The sequence below is a fragment of the Eubalaena glacialis genome, chromosome 4 (genome assembly GCF_028564815.1).
Source record: "Eubalaena glacialis isolate mEubGla1 chromosome 4, mEubGla1.1.hap2.+ XY, whole genome shotgun sequence".
Lineage (NCBI taxonomy): Eukaryota > Metazoa > Chordata > Mammalia > Artiodactyla > Balaenidae > Eubalaena > Eubalaena glacialis.
In genome coordinates this window covers 88,163,637-88,184,525 of record NC_083719.1, presented here as the reverse complement: position 1 = coordinate 88,184,525, position 20,889 = coordinate 88,163,637, and the positions used below count along the sequence as shown (strand labels likewise).

Sequence of the window (20,889 nt, the reverse complement as noted above, 5' to 3'; positions counted from 1 at the left end):
TTTTTTTGTCTAATTATTATTTTTTTAATCTTTGCTCTTGGGTTTATTTCCTTTATTATTTCTTCTGGGTATAACTGCTATATTAAACAAGAGTTGCTTAGTCTGTGGACTCTGGGGTTTGATACACCAGCTTGTTTCGTTTATTTATCTGGACACTTGACTCAATAGATCTCCACTTCTATCTGGAGGCAGCTAATACAAAAAGGAAGTCCAGACTAGTCTAAAAAGGAAGACTAATCCATATTTAAAAGTAAGCTTTGCCCTGCAACCACGTCTTGGAGATGGTATTCTGTTTTGTGCTATGTGAAAATTATTTTTATAGTATCACTTCATTTTAATAGAGAGGATCATGAAATTCAGTTCTTGGAAGTATCAACTTTCCTGCCTTGATGGTTAGCTGGGACATTTCTAAGTACAGAACTTACTTTTTTTTTTTTTTTTTTTCCCTGAAATATTGAACTCATTAAGGTAAAAAGATATTACCTAGATCAGTGATTCTCTATTCTCTATGCTAATTAGAATTCCCTGGAGAGCTTTTAAAAATTACAGATCCAAAATCCCGGCCCCTAACCTAAAACAGGGAGTGGGGCCTTGGCATGTTCTTTTTTAAAAAGCTCTCAAAGTGATTCTAACTCGTAGCCAAGGTTAGAACACCCACCTAGATAGTTCAAGGCCAAAAAATAATAAACAAATAAATAGAAAGATAAATCCCTATCTGTATTTTAATTTGAAGCATTGCTTCAGTGTCATTTTTTCAGTGTTATTTGTTTTAAAACCACCAGTGCACTCGGTTACTGGTAGCTTTAAATCCAAATATATTTAGAATATAGCTAAGCCCTTTTACAGTCCATTTCCAACCAACTTTTCAGGTCTCAGCTCCCTACAACCCTGTTTCAATGTTGTTGAACTCGAAGTATTTGAACACTCCCTGCACCTTTATTCCTCCATGATTTAGCATCTTACTGTTTTCTCTCTGACATACTTGAACCTCCTTCTGAACTTGGCAAAACGCTACTTATCCTTTAAATGGCCAACTTTAGAGTCATTGCCTCTGTGACACTGGGCTAATCATAATTATTTTCTATAATGCTGATTTGTATAAATTCAAATCACTTCAATATTTTCCTGAGGAGACAAAGCCACATTATCTAATGATACGTATATTTAATACCTCTCTTCAAACTTTATCTAAGTATGTATCTGTCATATTGCTGCTTAGTTACTCCAATATCAATAATTACTTAGGTATATAATCCCAGAAGGAGGCATTTGATTTAAGTTTATGAATTATTTCTCATAGACATTTGAATTATGTTCTGAACAGTTGCAAATTCCAATGCGTTTTATTCCAACTCCCTGAATCATTTTAAGGAAAACCATCATGTATGAATTTTTTTTTTCTGCTTAAAATGAGACTATCCAGACTTTAAAACAAATTGGAAATATTTAAAATATCAGAACATCCATATTCTTTTGATATATTGATTTTTCACATTTGCTTACAGTATGTGTTTTAAATAGGAAATAAGTGGATATAATTTCTTTTTCTTTACTCCTTTTGGCTTTGATGCCACAGGAAGCCAGCTTGCTAACTCCCTGATACCTGATATTTCCCTGACTAAAAAGTTTCTCCGATGAGAATCAGCATTTTCTCCAAGATAGGAGTCGTGAATTCTCATCTTCCTAAAGATACATATGTCCCTTAAAAGGGTCCAGAATATTTCCTGCAAAACTGCCTCAGTCATAGGAGCACCTATTAGAGCTACTATCAGAAAGACTGAGGGAAGAAATGCATCCTTCCTACAACAGAAAAAAAAGTGCACCCTAAAATAGACCAAGAACTTGAACATCAGCAAAACTGGGGGGCACTGGGCGGGGGGAATCAGATAACGCTTTAAGTGAAATTTTGATTTAAAAAATTAAAGCTTATCCTTCAGTTCTCTAGCTGAAGTTTTCCGACTTCTCACTGCTGGAATTTTGTGAAATATACAGATGGTAGAGAAGAATTTGTATTAATATTCTGAATTTACATTTCTTAATTTAGGAAGGTGGTTGGTTTGTTAGGGTGGTCTGTAGTGCAATCTATAATTACACAGATTGCAATTTATATCTACTCACAAAACAGAAGAGTTACTTTTCTAGGACAATTTCAGGTCTCTGCAGATAGGAAAAATTTCTGTAATTGAGAAACTACTCAACTTCTAGGCAAGAGCCCGTGACATCCAGATAATCCCATGCCGATGTGGACTGTTCCTTTCCTCTCAAATCGGTATTGTTCATGACCCCAGATTCTCCATCAAACTCAATGCCGGCTGAACTATAGGCAATAGCCCCGCTGGGTGCGGACTGCAGGCCAACCACTGGAGGGCGTCTGGACGCTTCCAAACAGCTCCGAAGCGCCTGGAAATCTAGAGCTCGAGGACTGGAAAGCGCAGGAGGAAGAACGTGATCTTTGATTTTATTGGGCTAATAAGTAAAGGGAAGAACAGGCAGGTTTGGGAGCAAAAGTACGCTGTTTTCTTTCTTGGGATTAGCCCTTCTCGCTGAGGCAGCAAATTCCCTAGAGAGTTAGAGAGAGTAATACCACTCAGGCCCCAGCCCGCGGAGCCCCACGAGGGCGAGTCTCGAGAGTTTGTAGCCCCGCAGTGCCAGGCGCCTGGCTAGCTTCCCGGGCGCTGGAGGACACCGGCACACGTCCCGAGGCGCGAGGACCGCCTCACTGTCAGGTGATCGCGCGACGGTGGCGGCCGAGGGCCCGAGGCACTGCAACCTGCTCTAGAAACCCGGGAACGCAAGGCCTTTTCCAATAATAAAGGAATTCCTTCCCTGACCTCCATTTCTTCCCCCACCGGGTTCCTTCAAAGCATTTATCCTTTGGGGAGTGGGCAGTGAACCAACCTCGGAGTTGAAATAGAAAAGGTGTACGGTATTTCGGGTGGGCTCCCCTGCCGCATTCATTTCCTCCCTGCCGAAGATTCGCACTGAATTGTAATCACTTTACCCTGTGATTTTCTCGATCTAAAAAAAAATGTGTTTTCAAAGCATCACTTTAAAGAAAAGTCTTGCTTGCTGCTCATGAACCTTTAAATCCCTGGTAGGAAGAGGGGAGTTGAAAGGCACATGAGAGATGCTCAGGTTTTCAGATAGCCCGGCGCCGGGCAATGCGCCTTGTGAAGAACAGGGCAGAGATTTCCAAGAACACGTAGTCACTGTCGTTGCCTGCCAGCCGGCTGCTGGGACTGCGTGTCACTTGAGGGGCCCCGGAGACAGATTTCGGCTCTCCGGCTACAGGGTGGGAACCGGTTCCTTTGTAACTGAAAGACCCTACTCTCAGCTAAAAAGATGTCAAATCATTCCTCAGGCCAGACGGAATTCAGCATCCAAAGGGTTACGCGCGGCTGCCGGGTTCGGGCGGAGGAGAGGGCGCCTCAGCACTCCCAGTAATTCAATTAGTCAGGTTTCTGGAAGGTGGGGCCCGGGAGGGGGGTTAGGAGGCGTGGGGAAGGGAGGAGATTAGGAAAACGCCTCTTTCTCGTGGAGCAGACCAATCCGGTTGGAGTAAAGAGAGAGGAAAAAAAACCCGATCTGTAAGCAAACAGCAGGCCTTTCCCTGACTGGCTGCTCCAGCCACCCCCCCACCCCTTCCCAAGTAAACTGAGAGAAAAAAAAAAAAAAAAAAAAAAAAAAAAAGCAGCCCACATGACCCGGGCCGCGGCGGCAGCAGCGCTGGCTAGGCTCGGGCTGGCGGCGCCTCCCCTTCTCGGTCCCGAGCTCACACCGGCGCTCGCGCCGCCTGCCGACCCCGCGCCCTGCGCTCCACGCCCACCCCACCCCCCCGCGCCGCCCACGTCCACGTTCACGCGCGCGGCCTTGCGCTCCGGTACGGCGGCTGCTGCTGGGTTGCCGCTGCTGTCGGCTTTACACGCAGGTCATTAACGAGGGGGCGTGCCCGAGGAAATTTTTCCCATAAAGCATTTTTTCTCTCTCTCTTTTTTTTCTCTTTTGCAAAACTGACTTTTACCCCTTTCCACTTCTCGCCAGTCGTTTCAATCCCTCCCGGGCTGCTCGTGCTGCTGCTGCTGCTGCACTCAAGTTTATTTTCCCGCCTGGTGAAGGTTTTGGGATTCTGTCGGTGGTTTTCACCTCTTGTTGCTGCTGTGCCCAAGGAGGGAAAGAGGAGCAGCTGCGGGAGGATCGGGAAGGTTTTCTGATGTAGTCATCGGGGAGGTGCCACACGCTCTCGTGCGCGCTCTCTCTCTTTTTTTCTCCTTTCGCATTTCAAACTGATTGATGCCTCTCTACAAGTTGCCGGGCTTGGGGTCGGACCAGTCGGAGTCGCAGGGACACTTCTGAGAGCTCACCCAGGGCTCTTGGCACCGCGTCTGGGGGCTCATTCTTGCTCCCGGAAGGCGATCGGAGACTGACATCAGCCCATCCAGGAGTTGGAGGGATTCATTTGAAAGTGATTGTTTCCCCTCCCGCTCTCCTGCTGAACAGTTGGATTGGCACCGTCCTGCAGGTTTCGGCATCCCAGCTCCGCCTGGCTGGCTGGTTCAGACCTCTGCTCTCCATTCACTCTGGTGCACCGACTCCCGGCCAAGAAAAGCACGCGCGAGAAATCCCCGAGACTCAGGCAGCGGCCGGGGTGTCGCCTCCCGCCACCGTCGCAGTCCGACTCCGACAGGGGACCTGCCGGAAGACGCGAAAAGCCAAACTTTTCTTTGAGGTTTGCGAGGCAAGACCGCTCCTCGCCCGCTTAGCTGCCGCTTAACCAGTTCCAGGACGCCGGCGGGGCTGGGTTTCTGGCTCCAGATCTCCACCCTTCTCGGCGCACCGCCCCGAAACTGTAGCACCTACGAGACTCCTCCGAGATTTCCAGGGGTTACCGGGTTAAAGCACAGAGGAGGCGGGGGAAGGGGGTCCTCAGACTCCCAGGACCACAGGCGGGAAGCCCCCCCCCCCCATCCACACGGAGCCCTCTTCCTGCAGTTTCCTACAGGCCGCCAAAGTAACTTGGAGCGAAGCGGGGCGCAGTGCGACGGCCCTGGGCGGCGGCGGAGCCGTGCGCAGCCCGCGGCGCCGAGGCTGAGCCGGGCCCGGCGGGCCAGTGTATGTCTCCCCGCGGCCGTGGCGCGCAACTCCCGGTGACTGTGCAGCGTGCGCCGCCGCCTGCCCCAACCCGCGCTGCCGCCGCCCGGCCCGGCGCGCACCTCCTTCTCCCGGGGTGACCGGCCTGCCGCCGCCGCCCGAGACACAGCTTGGCACCCCTTCCCCCGCCCTCGCCGCCGCCACCACACACACACGCGCACGCTTCTCTCCATCTTGTGATTCCTTTTTTTCCTCCTGAGCCCTCCAGTGGGGGTGCGAGTTTGCCTTTATTCCCCCCACTCCTCCACCTTTTTTTCTCTCTCTCCTCCCCCTCCTCAGCTTGGTGTGCGCCTCTTCCTTTTCTCGCCCCTCTTCATTTTTATTTATTCATATTTATTTGGCTCCCGCTCTCCCGCTCTCTCTCGCCCCTTCTCCCTCCCTCCCTCCCTCCGGATCCCTGATCTCTCCCCGGAGTGGCGCGTCGGCGGCTCCGCCGCTGGCCAGGCGTGATGTTGCACGTGGAGATGTTGACGCTGCTGTTTCTTGTGCTCTGGATGTGTGTGTTCAGCCAGGACCCTGGCTCCAAGGCCGTCGCCGACCGCTACGCCGTCTACTGGAACAGCAGCAACCCCAGGTAAGGCAATGGGGGGCGGAGAGCCGGGGCTACCCGGGCCTCGGGGCCCTGCGGAAGGAGCGGCGGCGCCGGGGACCCACGCGCATCGGCCGACAGCGGCGCGCACTCTCAGAGTCTGCGTCGCTCGGGCGCGGATGGCTTTCGAGGCGCCCGCGGGAAACGCTCACTTCGTGCCCCTCATTGTTGAGGTGCGGCAGGGAGCCTGAGCGCCCCTGGGCGTCCCCGGGGCTGCCCAGACCTGCTGCTTCTGCGAAGCCCGGGGAGACTCGGAAAAGGCGGGAGCCCGGGAGTCGAGACTTCGCTTCCCACCCGGGCAGGCTGGCCAGCATCCCGATCCAGGCGCGGGGCTTGGGCACGGGGAGCCCTGGGTGCAAGCCGCCAGGAGCTCGCTCTTGGAGCGTGGCTGCGCAGGGACTGCGGGGAGAACCCGCTAAACATCCCCAAAGTTTTTTTTTTGTTTGTTTCTTAAAATTTTTCCTTCCCTTTTCCCCGGTGCGCTCAGCGCACTGGCTGGGGGAGGTGTGGGGGGCTGGGAAGCGGAAGCTTTAGGTTTATATTTTCCTCTTTAACTGCGAGGAAATCATCCGGCCCCTGTCAGTCTGGTCCCGGTTCTCTTGGCAGTAGAGAGGCTTCTCCCACCTCCTCCACCTCCCGGTGGGCTCAAGGTGCCAGAAAGTTTGATCTAATGCCGGGTTACGTCATGCTTGCGGAGCTAGCTGCTGGAGTTGGCCGAACCGGGAGGTGGGAGCCCTTCGTCCGAAGCCTGGCAGTGTGCAGCCGGAGGAAAACGCGCGGTTACCTGGAAACGTTTTTCGGGCGCTTCCGAAGCCAGCCGAGTACGCGGGAACCTAGAGATGGGCGCCCGGGGCCGCCCTAGCGCTCCTGCTGGACCCTGGCTATCTGCCTGGGTTCCTTGTTCACGGACCCTGGAAGAGGGGTACGGGTGGGGTTGTCCAGAGTGCCGGGCGGACCCCTCCCGATCCAGAGCAGGTCCAAGCCCTACTTTCTCCCGGGCAGCAGTCGGCCCCGCTGGGCCCATATTGCTCTGCCTTTCTGGGACCGAGGCCAGCTTCCAGCTTCCAGCTGTGGGCTGGTCTCGGTGCCCGCCGAGGAGAAGGGAAATAGCATCGATTATACCTAAAATCCCAGGGTTTTCCCTGGGCTGGCGTGGAAGTTGGGAGAAGAAAGGCGGAGGCCAAGGGAAGAGTTTGTGGTTGCTGCGCGCCCAGCGCGCTTGGGGAGAGGGGGCTGGTGGGCGCCTCTAGTTTTTCCTACCTCCCGGTGGCCCTCTCCGCCGGCCTCCCGCCTTCCTTTGTTATGCTGGCATAGGAGGGATTCCCCCGCTTGAAGTAATGTTCTCTCAGCTGAAGATGGGCAGATTTCCCTACGAGCCGTACACCGGTTGCCGAACGGGGATAGAGTCCCCCCACCCTGCTATCCCAGGAAAGATAGTCACACCCAGGTAGCCCAAGTCCTGATTGCATCGCTTGGGCCAAGTGGAGACATCCTTCAAAGTTTGGTTTAAAAAGTCTCCTGGAGGTGGGTGGTGGGATGGGAAGCTATTTCTTCTTTGACATGCCACTTACCGCTATTAGGAAAAGAGAAAGAGAAGCCATCCTGCCAGAGGAGATGCCTTTTATTAAAGCTGACAAGACAAATACAGCAAGCTTTCCAGTTGTGATGGCGTTAAAAGCAAGTCTCATTATGTTGGTTGGTTTTATTCCCCTTTGGGCTTTATTAGACAGCATATTCGAAACAGAGGAATTTATATTTTAAACTTTAGTGCCTTATCAAATAAAACAACAGTGAAATTGGTTAGTTGAATTTGGGACATTTTGCTCTTGCTTGTCTTTTGTTTCCCACTCCAAACTTCACAGTGTAATCTTTTTCTCTTGGTATTAATTTATTTGGGTACTTGGGTGTTCCAGTCATCCTGGGTTAAAACAGAAAGAATCAGCAACATCCTCACTCTTACCCCTCCTTCTTAATCTGTCAAACTAGTCTGAGTTAGTTTGAGGACATTTTATCTTAGGTTATCTCTGTTTTATGCTTTTGATACTGTTGTTTGGTTTGAGATTAGCACATTGATTTTTGTCACAGGTCATGTTTTTTAATAGATCTGCCCGGCCTGCGGAAAACTCTTCTGCTCAGGATGGCATGGTGTCTTTGAACCTGCCCAAAGTTAATCTGTAGAATTTTAAAATACCAAGAGTATTCTCAAGTCAGTATTTTAATTTGAAGTTTGTGGAAATACCTCTCTATTTGATCATTATCAATTTGATAATGTTCAAAAGAAAGAATCATGCAACCCCCCCCCAAAAAAGATTCAGCTCTAACTTTAGTATTTTTAGGGATTTGTGGGTGTGTTTATCTTCATATGTTATCACAGTAAAACTTACTTTAAAAAATAATATAATTTTAAAACTAGGTACTGGTAGGCAGATTTATCTTAGAAATGTGGAATAAGACGGTGCTTTTTTGCTGAATGAAGAAAAGTCAGCTTGGATGTATTTAAAAGGAGCCAAACGCAAAATAAGTAATTTAGAAATAAGTTTATCACAAAAGATAGTGAAAAAATATTTTAGAAAATTTGCAGGGGTCTACTAAATTTTAAGTTTTTAATGTTTTACATTTTCTTTTCATCTGTGCTATCATTTTGTAAAGTAAGCTAACCATGCCTTTTGGTTTGACATAAATCCTATCTTTTAAGATTTTGCTAAATTAATAATATTATCAGAAGACTTCAGTCTTGTGGAAAAAAGTAGAAAACTTTAATTGCAACTTAAATAGACTTTAAAGATTTTACTCTTAGAAGAAGAGTTCAGCGGACACATTAAGTTGGTAATAAATGGATATTGTGGCAAAATGAAGTAAATATATTTTAGTTTATACTACTGTACTTCATTTGAAATTATGTTTAGATAAAATTAAAATTAAGTATTACATCTTGATCACAGGATTTAAATATCTTATTTTGTAACTTGTGTAGTCATAGGAGTTTATCAGCTGCATTGGGTTTCATTACTGACTGCTTTGGTAACAGAAGCATCCATAGATCTAAGTTCACAGAGGAAAAAAATGTAAAACTTATTTGCTGTCAGATAGTTTTGCTGTTAGAATCTGTCTTCCCAAGCATTCACTTCTGGGAAATAGATGTTTAATTTTTAAATGCTGATAACTTTTTAATTGCCAGTATTTATTGGGCAGTGGACCACAATGATTTTATGTATTGACTTGCTACAAATCTCTAAAATAGCAACTGAGACCTAAGAGTCTGAATAAAAATATATGATAACATTTTTGTAAATACATCTTTCATATTTTAAACATTTGAAAAGTTGTATGAGTTTCACCTAAATCGTGAGAGTAATAGAAAGATCCTTTTAATTTTATGCTCTATTCTGAACCGGCTTGTTACTAAGGAAGTTTGAGTAATGAAGATCCAAGTCAAGGAGAATATAACTATTGATAGAATATTTGTGTTTAATTTCTTTAATAATGGAAAAAGCTTTTAAGTAACTTTTAAAAGGACTTTCAATAATAAAACTTCCTTTACATTCTCCCTTAGTAGCTACGCTTATAAAGGTAGAGGTGACTCAATATTAAAGAGTATGCCGCTTAATTTGAAACATGCTATAAACAGTTTGGTGCTTCCAAAGAGAATATTCTTTCAAATGCTGTGTATGTTGAAAAGTTCTTGGATTCATTTTACCACTTGCCAAAATGATGCTGGGATAATTAAACATGTCTCCTACTGGTTGGCATTAATAGATGGAATAGTAAAATAAAACAGTGGCAAATATAACTAGCATACTTTAATAAGAGTACCGATTTTCTTCATTTAGTACTTTGCTTCTGTTAAGGTTTGAGAATCACCAATTCAAAGTGTTATTCTCTTATGGGAAAAGATATCCCTATAATTCATCTGGGATTTTCTAAATTTCAGCCTAACCATATGTTTTCTTTGGACTTGTAAATTAAACATTTCATGTTAGAGTAGCAGGTAATTGACACCATTTAGTTTTGCAAACATGTAATCTTGAGTTGTGAAAGTGATGTGAATTCTAGGTCAACACTCCCAAATCTTTCAGGCAGTATAGGTGATATGTATGTGACTAAGTAGAGAGAAGTAGTAACATTTTTCCCTGATCATATAGCCCTTGCATATTTTTTCTCTTTCAAATGAAATCAGTTTGGTCGAAATCTAAGAATTTGTTTTGAGGAAAGATGGAAAGTTGATCTTGATTTTGAATGAGTTGTATCACCAACCCTGATAACTTTATTTTTGAAATTTTAAGTGTTGTAAATAATACTTCATATATTAGAAACAAAAGTTCTTCAAGTAAAAGACATTACTTAGAATCTTTTAACTTTATTAACTCTGAACCTCAGTGTAATGTATCATTTTATTAGATGTAATGGGATAATTTTGTTATTTTGATATTTATATCAGAATTTTATAAACATCTGCTTTAAAAATAAAGCAGTGTGATGAAAATTTATATCCACTGTAGGAGACCTGAAGTGTTTTTACCCTTATCCATTTGTAGGAGACCTGAAGTGAATTTTCCCCCTCTTACCCTTTGTTTAATCTAGAAATTTGTAGAAGAAAAGTGTGCTTCTTATTTTTGGCCAGTTTTCCATAGAAGTTTGAAAGCAAAATAAGCCATTGAGATGTTACGTTCCAGTGATTTTATACATTATGTTATGTATTCGTAATAAGCTATCAGAATAGTCAACTGTCTTTTTCTTAGGTGACTGGAACATCAGTGCTGTTTGAGGCACGCTTGGCTGTACAGTGTGAGACCAAGGTCAATATACTCTTCATGATTAAAAGAATCAGAGAGAGCCTTCAGTAGTTCATTACTCCCTGTTCGTTGATTTTAGTGGTATTAACTAAGCCATTGGCTCACTGAATGAATATCTTGTTGCCATATGTGTTCTGGCTGATAATCAATAGCTCTAGAGGCTTCCACCTTTGAAGACTGAGGATCAGATTTGGAGGGAACATTTAGTTATTTGGGGGCAAATTAACCTTGTGAATTTCTTGCCATTTAATCTTGTAAGATGCCTCTGAAGAGGCATTTCATTGCATTCTGTCCACTGGCCTGATTTCCTGTTGGATGGGACAGATAAAGATGAGCGCCTCCTTTTCTCCCCTGTTGCTATGAACCAAGCAAGCTACCAGCTTCATGCTGGGCCAAGAAAATTAATGAATACAATTAGTCCTTCAGGAGTCCTGGCCTTTGCAAACTTAGAAGTATATGCCAAAAGAATGTACCTTTGAGGAAGAGAAAACATTGAAATAGAAAATGAACAAAACATAAGAATATGTTAAGAACAGAATTTTATGTGAGGGTAACATTTGGTTTATTGTTTAGTTTTTTTTTCTTTGTCCAATATATATCATTTGATTAATAGTTTTTCAAAAAAGATGCCCCTCAGCCCTCTTCATTTTTTGTGTTGGTTTTGAGTAACTTCCAGCAGTAATGAGAATTTAAAAAGCTATGATATTTTATTTTAGATAATGAACCACTCTATATTAACTGATGCCATATAGTCAATTTTCTTTTCAGAAACAGTATATAAACTGTTAAAACAGCAGCCCTGATTAGAATGTCTGTGTTGAAAAGGAAGCTTGTATGTCTCTAAGCACAGTGAGGAAGGTCTGGCCACTTACCCAGGATGTTCAGTCAGGACTAGTCTTCCAAACCGAGAAAAAATTGCCTCTCATCATTTGTGACGGATAATAGCTTCATATTCAGGTACAAAACCTCGAAGAGGAGTGTAAGAAATGAGATATTAATATTCACTTTTAGTAATTTGTCTTATGATGGTGGTCTTAGACAGCTAAACATCAATAAATTATTGTCTCTTTTAAGGGCCTGATTTATATTATTAGATTTATATTTTAGTCTGCTTCTCAACCTATACCCTGAGCTGTTTTGTGGAAAAGTTTCTTGTGATTAATTTGAACTTCCAGTGTTTCTGAATGGGATATTACTCACTACCAGGAGATCTGTTTCCTCTGGAATTTGCCTGCATTCATGTTTTCAAAATTGTCAGTTATAAACAAGGCAGCATAATGACATAGAAGAACTTAGTTTAAAAGTAAAAAGTAATAATGCAGGTTTTTCTGTATTACAACTATTATGCCTAGTTTTGAGCATAAACAAAAAATTTTCCTTCTATTTTACCATTCTTGATAATCTGTACTCCTTATTGTACTCTGAAGGGTTTATTGTGAACTACTGAAGTCTCTACACTGTTTTCTAATCTGAAATCTGTGTAGATGGAAACTCTTTTATTTTTAGGCTTTTGAATATAGTATTCAAACAGTGAGCCATAGATTTCAATAAAACCATTATTTTAAAACCGTGAAAACTTCTCCTTGAGTTAGCTAGTTGCTGGGAGACGGTAGTGTACTACAGTGATGGTTAGCTCAGCTTTCATTCAGGTAGAATTCTATCATTTTCAATAAGGAAAAATAAACCTTTGTCATCTTGAGAAACATCCTTCATGCAATTGACAGTTGACAGGTTGAAGAAAATGTTACTGTCAGGTCTTATTTTCCCCTCAAGTGAGAAATAAAAATAGTTTTGAGTGATTTTTTTTAAAAAAATCTATTTAAAACTTATTTCAAAATGGAGGAAAATGTTTTTAGTTTTTATGTATATGTCACAGAGTTAATCTGCCATTTGCTTCAGGGAAGGTCATCAAAGTGCAATTCCAGGAGAGGTTGTCTAACAGCTAAGTTCCTAGGGTATTACCTTTGAAAAGCCAAATACAGTTGATTTGTTTGTAACAGGATATCTATCACTGGGCATTTTATGATGGAGTTCTGTAAGAGTTATAAGATATCAATATTATTCCTGTTAACTGCTTATCAAGTGACCTGATTTTTGGGACTGATGATCATGATTCTGATACGAAGGATAATTGGGAATTTTGGTTTTGTGATATCTCTATGTATATGCATTGGACAATCACCTTATTAGCACACAAAGATCAAACCTTTAAAAAAAATTGCTTTGCTATTAATAATTTTCAGTAACTGCACAGAGTAATCCGTAAATTTCCATGTGGAAGTGCATGAATATATACTTGGAGATTAGAAAAAATATACCAATGTTCTTGTTTCTTGATTTAGAAAAGCTAGTTTTTTGGCTTTCAGTTAAATCAGCGTTTCTTTTCTTTCCCCTAGAAGCAGCCATCTTGTTTTAAGACCGATTTTACTTCTTTCATGAAAATGGTCCGGAAATGAATATGGACGATAGAAAAGGACTAAACCACTTTGGGATCATTTTGGCAGGGCTCTACATTTAAAGCTCTATCTTAAGTTATTTGTGAGCTCACTAGAATGCTATCTTCTTGTATTTAGTTGACAAAAAAAAGGGTATTTTAACTTAGTAATGATATATTTTAAACCTAGGCATATTATATTTTCATGTTAAATATTGGGCTGTACCATGTTTACAAATGTAGTTTTCTCTTGAAGCTTATAATTTATTGTTAATTTCTCAGTGATATATTAGTAACCCCTATTATCACCCCCCCCAAACCCTGACTTCCTTTTTCTTACTGTACTAAGCAGTCCTTTTTGTTTGTTGGTTGATATTGTTTTTTCCAAATTGCACAACGTTAGCAGGAATCTTTCTCTAGTAAGTGGTACTGATAAAAATATAGTTACCTCCAAAAATGAAGCATTTGGGGTGCTTTAAGAAGTGTTATATGAAGCCAGAGCCTTTTTGGTCCCTGGAATATAGGCTCTCACAATCTCATTACTAAACCATTCTTGTGGGTTCTTATAGAAAATTATTTTGGAAGTAAATTCATATTTGTTTTTAAAAATTATGAGCGTATACTAATTGAGACTGTTATATTTTCCACCATGTTTTGTATTTCTGGATACATTTGGAGGAACATGTGGTCTAGTAAACTTTACCAAAAATGTATACTACACTTCTTGCCACTGCATCTGGTTGATGATATCTGGGAACATTATTCTCATGTACTGAAGTAAAAACAGAACGTCTTAAGACTAATTTCAAAGTAACCTGACTCAGTCAGTCTGATTAAACTGGGTACAAATTGAATACTACTTATGTCACAGATTGCTTCAGTTCATTAGAAGTAGAATTTTTGATGGTTGCAAGTACAATGTAAAGGAGATAAATAAAATACATGTTTTAAGATCGGATATACATCTCATGGACTTCTCATTAAAGTCCAAGTATGAGTGAGTTGACAGTTTTTGTACCAAAACGCTTTCCTCTGCTATCCATCATCTGTTTTTCTTTGACTGATGGAGAAGACTAAAATAACCAAGGGTTCAAAATGACCTTTTTGTTTTAAATGAACTAACAAATACTTTTGTTTTTTCTTCCCTCTTCTAAGGTGTCAGAATATCCATTCTAGTTTTATTAGTGATTTATTTATGTATGTAGAAACTATAATTCACAATTAGCTCTTGCCTCTTACTATGAAAATACATATTATAAAAGTAAATGAAAGTATTTTCTCCTATTAAAAATGCAGTTTTGTGGTTTGATGCAGTCATGGCTTATTTTGGTTGGATAATTGTAGTGCTAATTGTTATCTAGATTTTGATGGTGGTGGGCATGATACTTGATGTTTTCTGGTACTTAGGTGCCAGCAGGATATACGGCTTTGTCACATTTGCCTAACTTTAATAATATATAGGGGACTTAACCTTTCGGTTAAGTTATTTTTAATGGTATTTAATCGTATGGAGTCAAATGGGATTAGGGAGAAAAGGAAAAATAATTCTAAATATGGGGAAATTATCTTTTGTGTTTAACAATTAGGTTAAACAAAGTGGGAGCAAATGAGCCTAGTTCCCTTCTATTGTTTCAGGGCAAGAAAATACAGACAGATGTCGGAATGTGGAAGCTGTGACCTCTGACCCACACAGCATGGCCACTGCTGTGGCACACAAGTGTCCTGAGCCACCATCGTAGCAGCACTTTTTGAAGTGACTGACACTTGAGATGGAGAACCTGAAACTGATTCTGTAGCTATTTGTAGCTCTCCGAAATCTCAGTCTTTTTAGCTTCAATTTTAAGTTCCTCACCTTACCTTTTATGAAAAACGTTTCTTTGTTTGGCTCAGACAGTGCTTTTGTGACTTCTGGAAGGGGTTTCTATCCCTGTAGTCACTATCAATCTTTTCCTCCCAATAGATTTATTCATCGGGTTGGGATAATGGAGGAAACTCAGATGTATGGCTCTGCTGCACCAAGTATTTATCTGCTTTATTTAACTAATATGTACTTTTTTAAAGACAAATGAAAGCAGTGGTTTTGTTGAAGGCCCTTTCTTTTAGTCTCTGCTCTGCAATCTCGCCAATAACCCCTGGGTTCAGACAGACCATTAATGTTTTAGATACTGTGGCATTCAGTATTTTCTTCATATATTTGTTTACTGTTACTGCTGCAATAAACTTTTATGCCTATTTCTGTAGTTTTCTGGCAGGGGCTCCATTTATTAAAATTTAGTGACCCAGCACTAAGAAGGGTACAGTTCAAAGAGTGGTGCTCCTGACAGGGTTTTGTGTCAAACAAGAGAAAATAATAGGGAAATGAAAGCTGCCAAAATGTGTCTCCCAATTACTAATTAATCAGGCGAGAAAGGACCTCAGTGACAGATCTGGTGTCTGCCATGACAGCAACTTGGGGGATGCCTTATTTTAAATACTGTATAAAACAAATTGAAGTAAGCCTCAGGGACTATAGCACCCAGATATTTGATATCACAAGTGTTCATTTTTTTAAGTCTGTATAAAGCAAGGCAGAAACCAAAATTGAAACTGAATCTTTGTATTCTTCACTGATAGTATCAAAACATAAAGCTATTCTTTATGTATTTTGCTTATTAATAAGCAATGCCTTTATTCTTATTAATATTTTAGTACAGATACAATAGTATTCTTGGTTTTAGTATTGATGTAGCATTGTGTACATACTTTATCCTCGATAGAGACTTGGGAAAAAATTAAAAATTTTTTCTATCATATGCCTGTCATCAATATTTTAAGCATTACTATAATTGAAGAACAAAATTCTCCCCTCCCCTGGAAATATATGTTTTTGCTGTCCCAGAGGTTCCAGTCTTTTCTGGCAATGTTCCCACTATGGTTGCAGGACCCATAATTAAATGCCTGTTATTAGTTTATTTTTTCCATAGCATTTACAACCTAAAAAGAAAAGGGTCTTGTATGGAACTATAGCTGTCAGGGGAACAATGAAAACTTATTACACACTCTGCTATCACTATTGTCGACTATACTCTTGGGAAAACAACAACATGACAGAGTGTGTGTGTATGTATGGTGGGGTGTGTATATGTATACAGGATATTCCATATGGTTATATACATATGGGGTCAGACATATCTGATGGCTTAACTTAAAACTCTGGGTTTCCTGAAGCAAAAAAAAAAATGTATAAAGGACAATTGAATTCAGTTAATTAAATAGAAAAAAAGCAATTCTTTATTGGGGAGAGTATTCCTGATTTAGCATCCGTCCTTTAAAATATGGCCTAAGAGAGTCAGCAATAATCATGACTCTGAATCTCTCATTATTTTGAGTATCATTTTGGAATGGTCCTGTTACCAGTACATCTATGCTATTAATGTATTTGATTATTTACTGTATAATTATCTCTTTCACAAATTATTTCTTTGCTTTGCTTTAGAGTTCCGTGTTGGTATCTGGTTATTTGAGGACTGATTACTTAGTTTGTTTATTATGTATATCTCTCTGTCACTGTATTTCTCTTTTGATGGCTTTGGCCATTTCACTGTTCAGTAGGTGGATTTGAGAAAGAAAATAAAACAAAAAATGATGTTTCTGAAACTTATAGCAGCTTTCGTATGTGATTTGGTAAGAAAAGACTTTGAGGCTATTGAATAACTTGAGGTTTGGAATCAGTTTTGGATTTTAATCATCCATGCCATTCCTGTTCTCTGGTACCACGTAGAATCAGGACTTGGCCCTATATAATGGTTTCCATTACTACTTCGATTTCTTGGGTGAATTCTCCTTACTGTATTTAAAACCAGAGCCAAATGAGCGAATTCAGAAATTATATGTTGATTTAAACTTAGTTTTCCAAAGTTTTCACATTAAAACAACGTTATAGATAAATATCTAACAGTAGTAGTATATTCCTATATTGAATAATTGATAAAATATTGAGTGATACCTGCAGACAGTGAGAGGCACACAGTGGATTCGGAGATGCATAAGACAGCATCTGTACCCTTAAGGAACTTGCAGTTTTGTGTATGTTTAAGAACTGTATACACATAAACACAGTGCAAAGTAGAAGATACTCTAAGAAATGTTCACATATGGATTTATTCAGCAAATATTTATCGAGTGTCCACTGTGGGCCAGGTATTGTTCTTAGTACTGGAGATATTGCAGGAAACAATATATAAACAACATCCCTGCCATCATGAAGCAGTCAATTTGCGATTTCTAGATCACTGCTTTTCACACTCTAATGTGCACACAAGTCCTCTGAGGATTTTATTGAAATACAGATTTTAATTCAGTAGATCTGGGGTGGGGTCTGACATTCTGCATTTCTAGCGAGCTCCCAGGTGGTATGGATGCTGCCGGCCCATGAACCACAGTTGGAGCAGCCAGGTTCTAGATGGATCAGTGGGGAGAGAGATTACTTCTGGTTTCTTATCAAGGGCTCTTGGTTGTATTTGCCCTGAACTTTCTGTATAGTTCTACAGTTTCTCAAGTGGCTTAGTATTTGCGTGAGTGCAAGTTATTTGTCTTAAGACCTGGTAGTCTTCATTTCTTGCGACTTTACCCCAAATCTCAGACAAATAAAATAGATTTTTACATTGAGGTTTATACGTCATTAAAATACACCACTAACAAAAGTAACAGGCCAGGGATTTTGATGTAAGTCTTGCTCTTTATAGACAAATCTACTGGAGTGAAAATATTGCCTTGGTCCAAAAAGTTTAAGGAGGATCCTGTCATAAATGTCTCAATATATTTGCAAACCCTCCCCAGAGATATTTTCTATGGCAATGCCAGAATTACACCTCAGAAACAGATTTTTAACACTTTCCAGTTGAAATCCATATGGTTAAATGAACCTCAAATGTTCATCTTACATTCAATACAGAAGATGACTAACAATTTTTCTGCTTCCACTGGCAGGGTTTCTTGTGGGTGACTTTAGGAGCCTACACTTCCTTGGAGACTTGGGAGGAAAACAGCTGTCTGCTCTAAAATTCCATGATTCTCGTGTCCTTAGTAATCTTTGTTTCTATAGAGTCTTGGTAATATAAAGTCTATAAATACGCTTCTGTTTTTTTCACAGCATATATATCATTTGCTTTTGCAAAACAATTGTGTGATGCTTGTATTCACAAGTAAAGGGTGGAACTAGTTAAATTCAGATTACTCTGCCTGCTTACTTGTTGTTCCTCACTCTTTGTGTATAAATGCAATATTCCCACTCTCCTAAGTGAACTTGAAAGTCTTTGAAAGCATAAGTAGACTTACTTAACCGATATACCTCTATGGAGCGATTATTAAAAGGAAGATGAAACTGTTTGCCTGTAGACCAGCTATATTTGTATGAAAATAAACCCAGAGAAGGGAAAGATGGTGAGCACTCTTAATTCAAATATCCTTTTGTTCTTAATAACGATTTTACCAATACTTTTTTATAGTTAATTATCAAACAGAAGCAAATCTTTTCATTTTCAAATCCTTGGCAAAATGGATTTAATTAAAATATTGTCTAACTTTTATAAGAACTATGAATATTATTAAGAATAGTAAATCAAGACATGTCTGTTTTGCTTGGTTTTTGTAGGTTTATGTTTATTCTTCCTTTTTTTTTTTTAAATTTATTTATCTTATTTATTTATTTTTGGCTGCGTTGGGTCTTCGCTGTTGCGCGCGGGCTTTCTCTAGTTGCGGCGAGCGGGGGCTACTCTTCGTTGCGGTGCGCAGGCTTCTCATTGCGGTGGCTTCTCTTGTTGCGGAACACAGGCTCTGGCGCACGGGCTTCAGCAGTTGTGGCACACAGGCTCAGTAGTTGTGGCTCGCGGACTCTAGAGCACAGGCTCAGTAGTTGTAGCGCACGGGCTTAGTTGCTCCGCAGCATGTGGGATCTTCCCGGACCAGGGCTCGAACCCGTGTCCCCTGCATTGGCAGGCGGATTCTTAACCACTGCACTACCAGGGAAGCCCCTATGTTTATTCTCATTATGGTGTAAATAAGCGTCTGAGACAGTGACTTTGAGGTGACACCCACTTAGAGTTTCCAGTTTTATGATTCTCATAGATAAAGAAATTCGAGAATCTTCTGTGACTATGTGTGAACTTAAGTGGTTCCTAAAAAAGAAGTATGCTTAGAAGATTATTAAATTTATAAATAGGATATCTTTATTGATTAAAATGAAGTCATTTGCATATTTCTAAGGAATGGCTTTGTTCAAAATGGAGTTAATATACCTAAGATTTGTGGTCATTGCCATGTTTAGATAAAGCAGAAGATACTCAATAGTTCTAATTGTTGTTTTGCCCCTCCATTTTTTAAAAGGGAAAATAAATACATTGAACACTTTTTATTTAACTCAAGGCTATTAACAGTGATATGTCCTCATTCATTGAACAGTTTTTATTTAGCTCAAGGCTATTAACAGTGATTTGTCCTCAGATTAATAGGTTGTAACCAAGTTCTTTGATATACTGATATTTCTACATTTACAGATTGTTTTGGCTGCATAAAATAAAGGCATTGAACTTATGTACTTTTTTTTTTTGTTTTGAGTTTTTATAATAGCAGCTGTTTTGGATAAAACTGAGTGGGTTTGGGTGTCGTCTAGGCAAGGCTCAGAGAGTAAGATATTAAAAATCCTATGTCAGATTTGATTTTTAAATTGTCTTTGTTAACATTTTTTTGTTACATTTCAGATCTAGTTAAATTTCAGCTCTAATTGAGTCTAACTATGCCATTACATTTGTAATGATTAATTTTGAACCTGTTTCTTCACCCTAACAGATAAATGGGTGTAATCAAAATGTCTCCTTCAGATCTGTGAAAATTTGAAGGAAAGTATATCTGTAGCAGGATTTTTAAAAAGGTTATAAAAATTAGAGTAGAGATTGAGGGGGTCACCTCACTTTGCACTGATGCATCTTACTGTATAATTCTATATATTCTTGTAAGTTGCGTAGAAATACAGTCTTACAAATAAAATTTTATTTTCAAAACATCGTGGAAGAGTTGACTTTTTAAAAAAGATCAAGTTGTCTTATTTCGTAATATATGTTGTCCCTGATAGATATGATTTATGCATTTATATAGAATTTTCTTTTAAAGGAATTCACATTTCAGGCTTTATCTTGTGATTTCTACATGAGTAATAATGTGTGAAGAGTGACACTTGAGAGGCAAGTCAGCTAGGACCTTCTTCCAGAAAGGAAATTTGGATCTCCTCGTGAAGTTGTTGCCCTCTCAGTTTGTCTCTAATATATTGTTTCCTCTTTGACTTCTAAAACCCTGATATTCTGCTTTGGACTTCACAGGTATAATGAGATATCTCCATCTCAAAGGAGAAATTAATGAATACCGACACCCTTTTGGAGAATGCTTGTATTTCCAATGAGGAGCTTGTTGAAACAAATCAATTCCTGTCTGGGGCTGTTCCTTACAGGCAGCACAGCTGTCCCTGGGATCCTTGGATTCTTCTGAATCCTACTGCCAGAAAAACAGGGTTTGGCCTCTTGACGCCTCTGTGCTTAAAAAACTCCTGTTATTGACTGCTTTTAAACTTAGTACATATTAATTATACACACATTGATGTTAGGAGCATAAATAGATCGTAACAGCATCTAGCTAAGAAAGGAGACAGAATTTGTCAAAGAACATATATTTTAATGCACTGAAACCTAAGTTTCTTTTAACACATTACTGTCAAAGGGCCACTTTCCTGTAGAATTGTCTGGTGGTTACTCAAAGCAGGTTTTACTTCATAATGTATATAGCTGTTCAGGAGAATAGCAAGTGTGCCTGTTACTTGTTTAAAAATTGCAATCGTATACTTACATAATTATTTTATAACATTTTACTCCTGAAGATATAAACCTCACTTAAGGCAA

General features: G+C 40.5%; 1 protein-coding gene across 2 annotated transcripts in view; it reads left to right on the top strand.

Moving 5' to 3' along the window:
* Positions 1-4,026: 4,026 nt before the first annotated feature.
* Positions 4,027-20,889, top strand: part of EFNA5 (ephrin A5) — a 277,027-nt gene continuing 260,164 nt past the window's right edge. For both annotated transcript variants that reach the window (XM_061189496.1, XM_061189495.1), the window contains exon 1: positions 4,027-5,722. In XM_061189496.1, the coding sequence (XP_061045479.1) occupies positions 5,598-5,722 (125 nt within the window). In that variant the 5' untranslated portion in view covers positions 4,027-5,597. The remainder of the gene's footprint in view (positions 5,723-20,889) is intronic.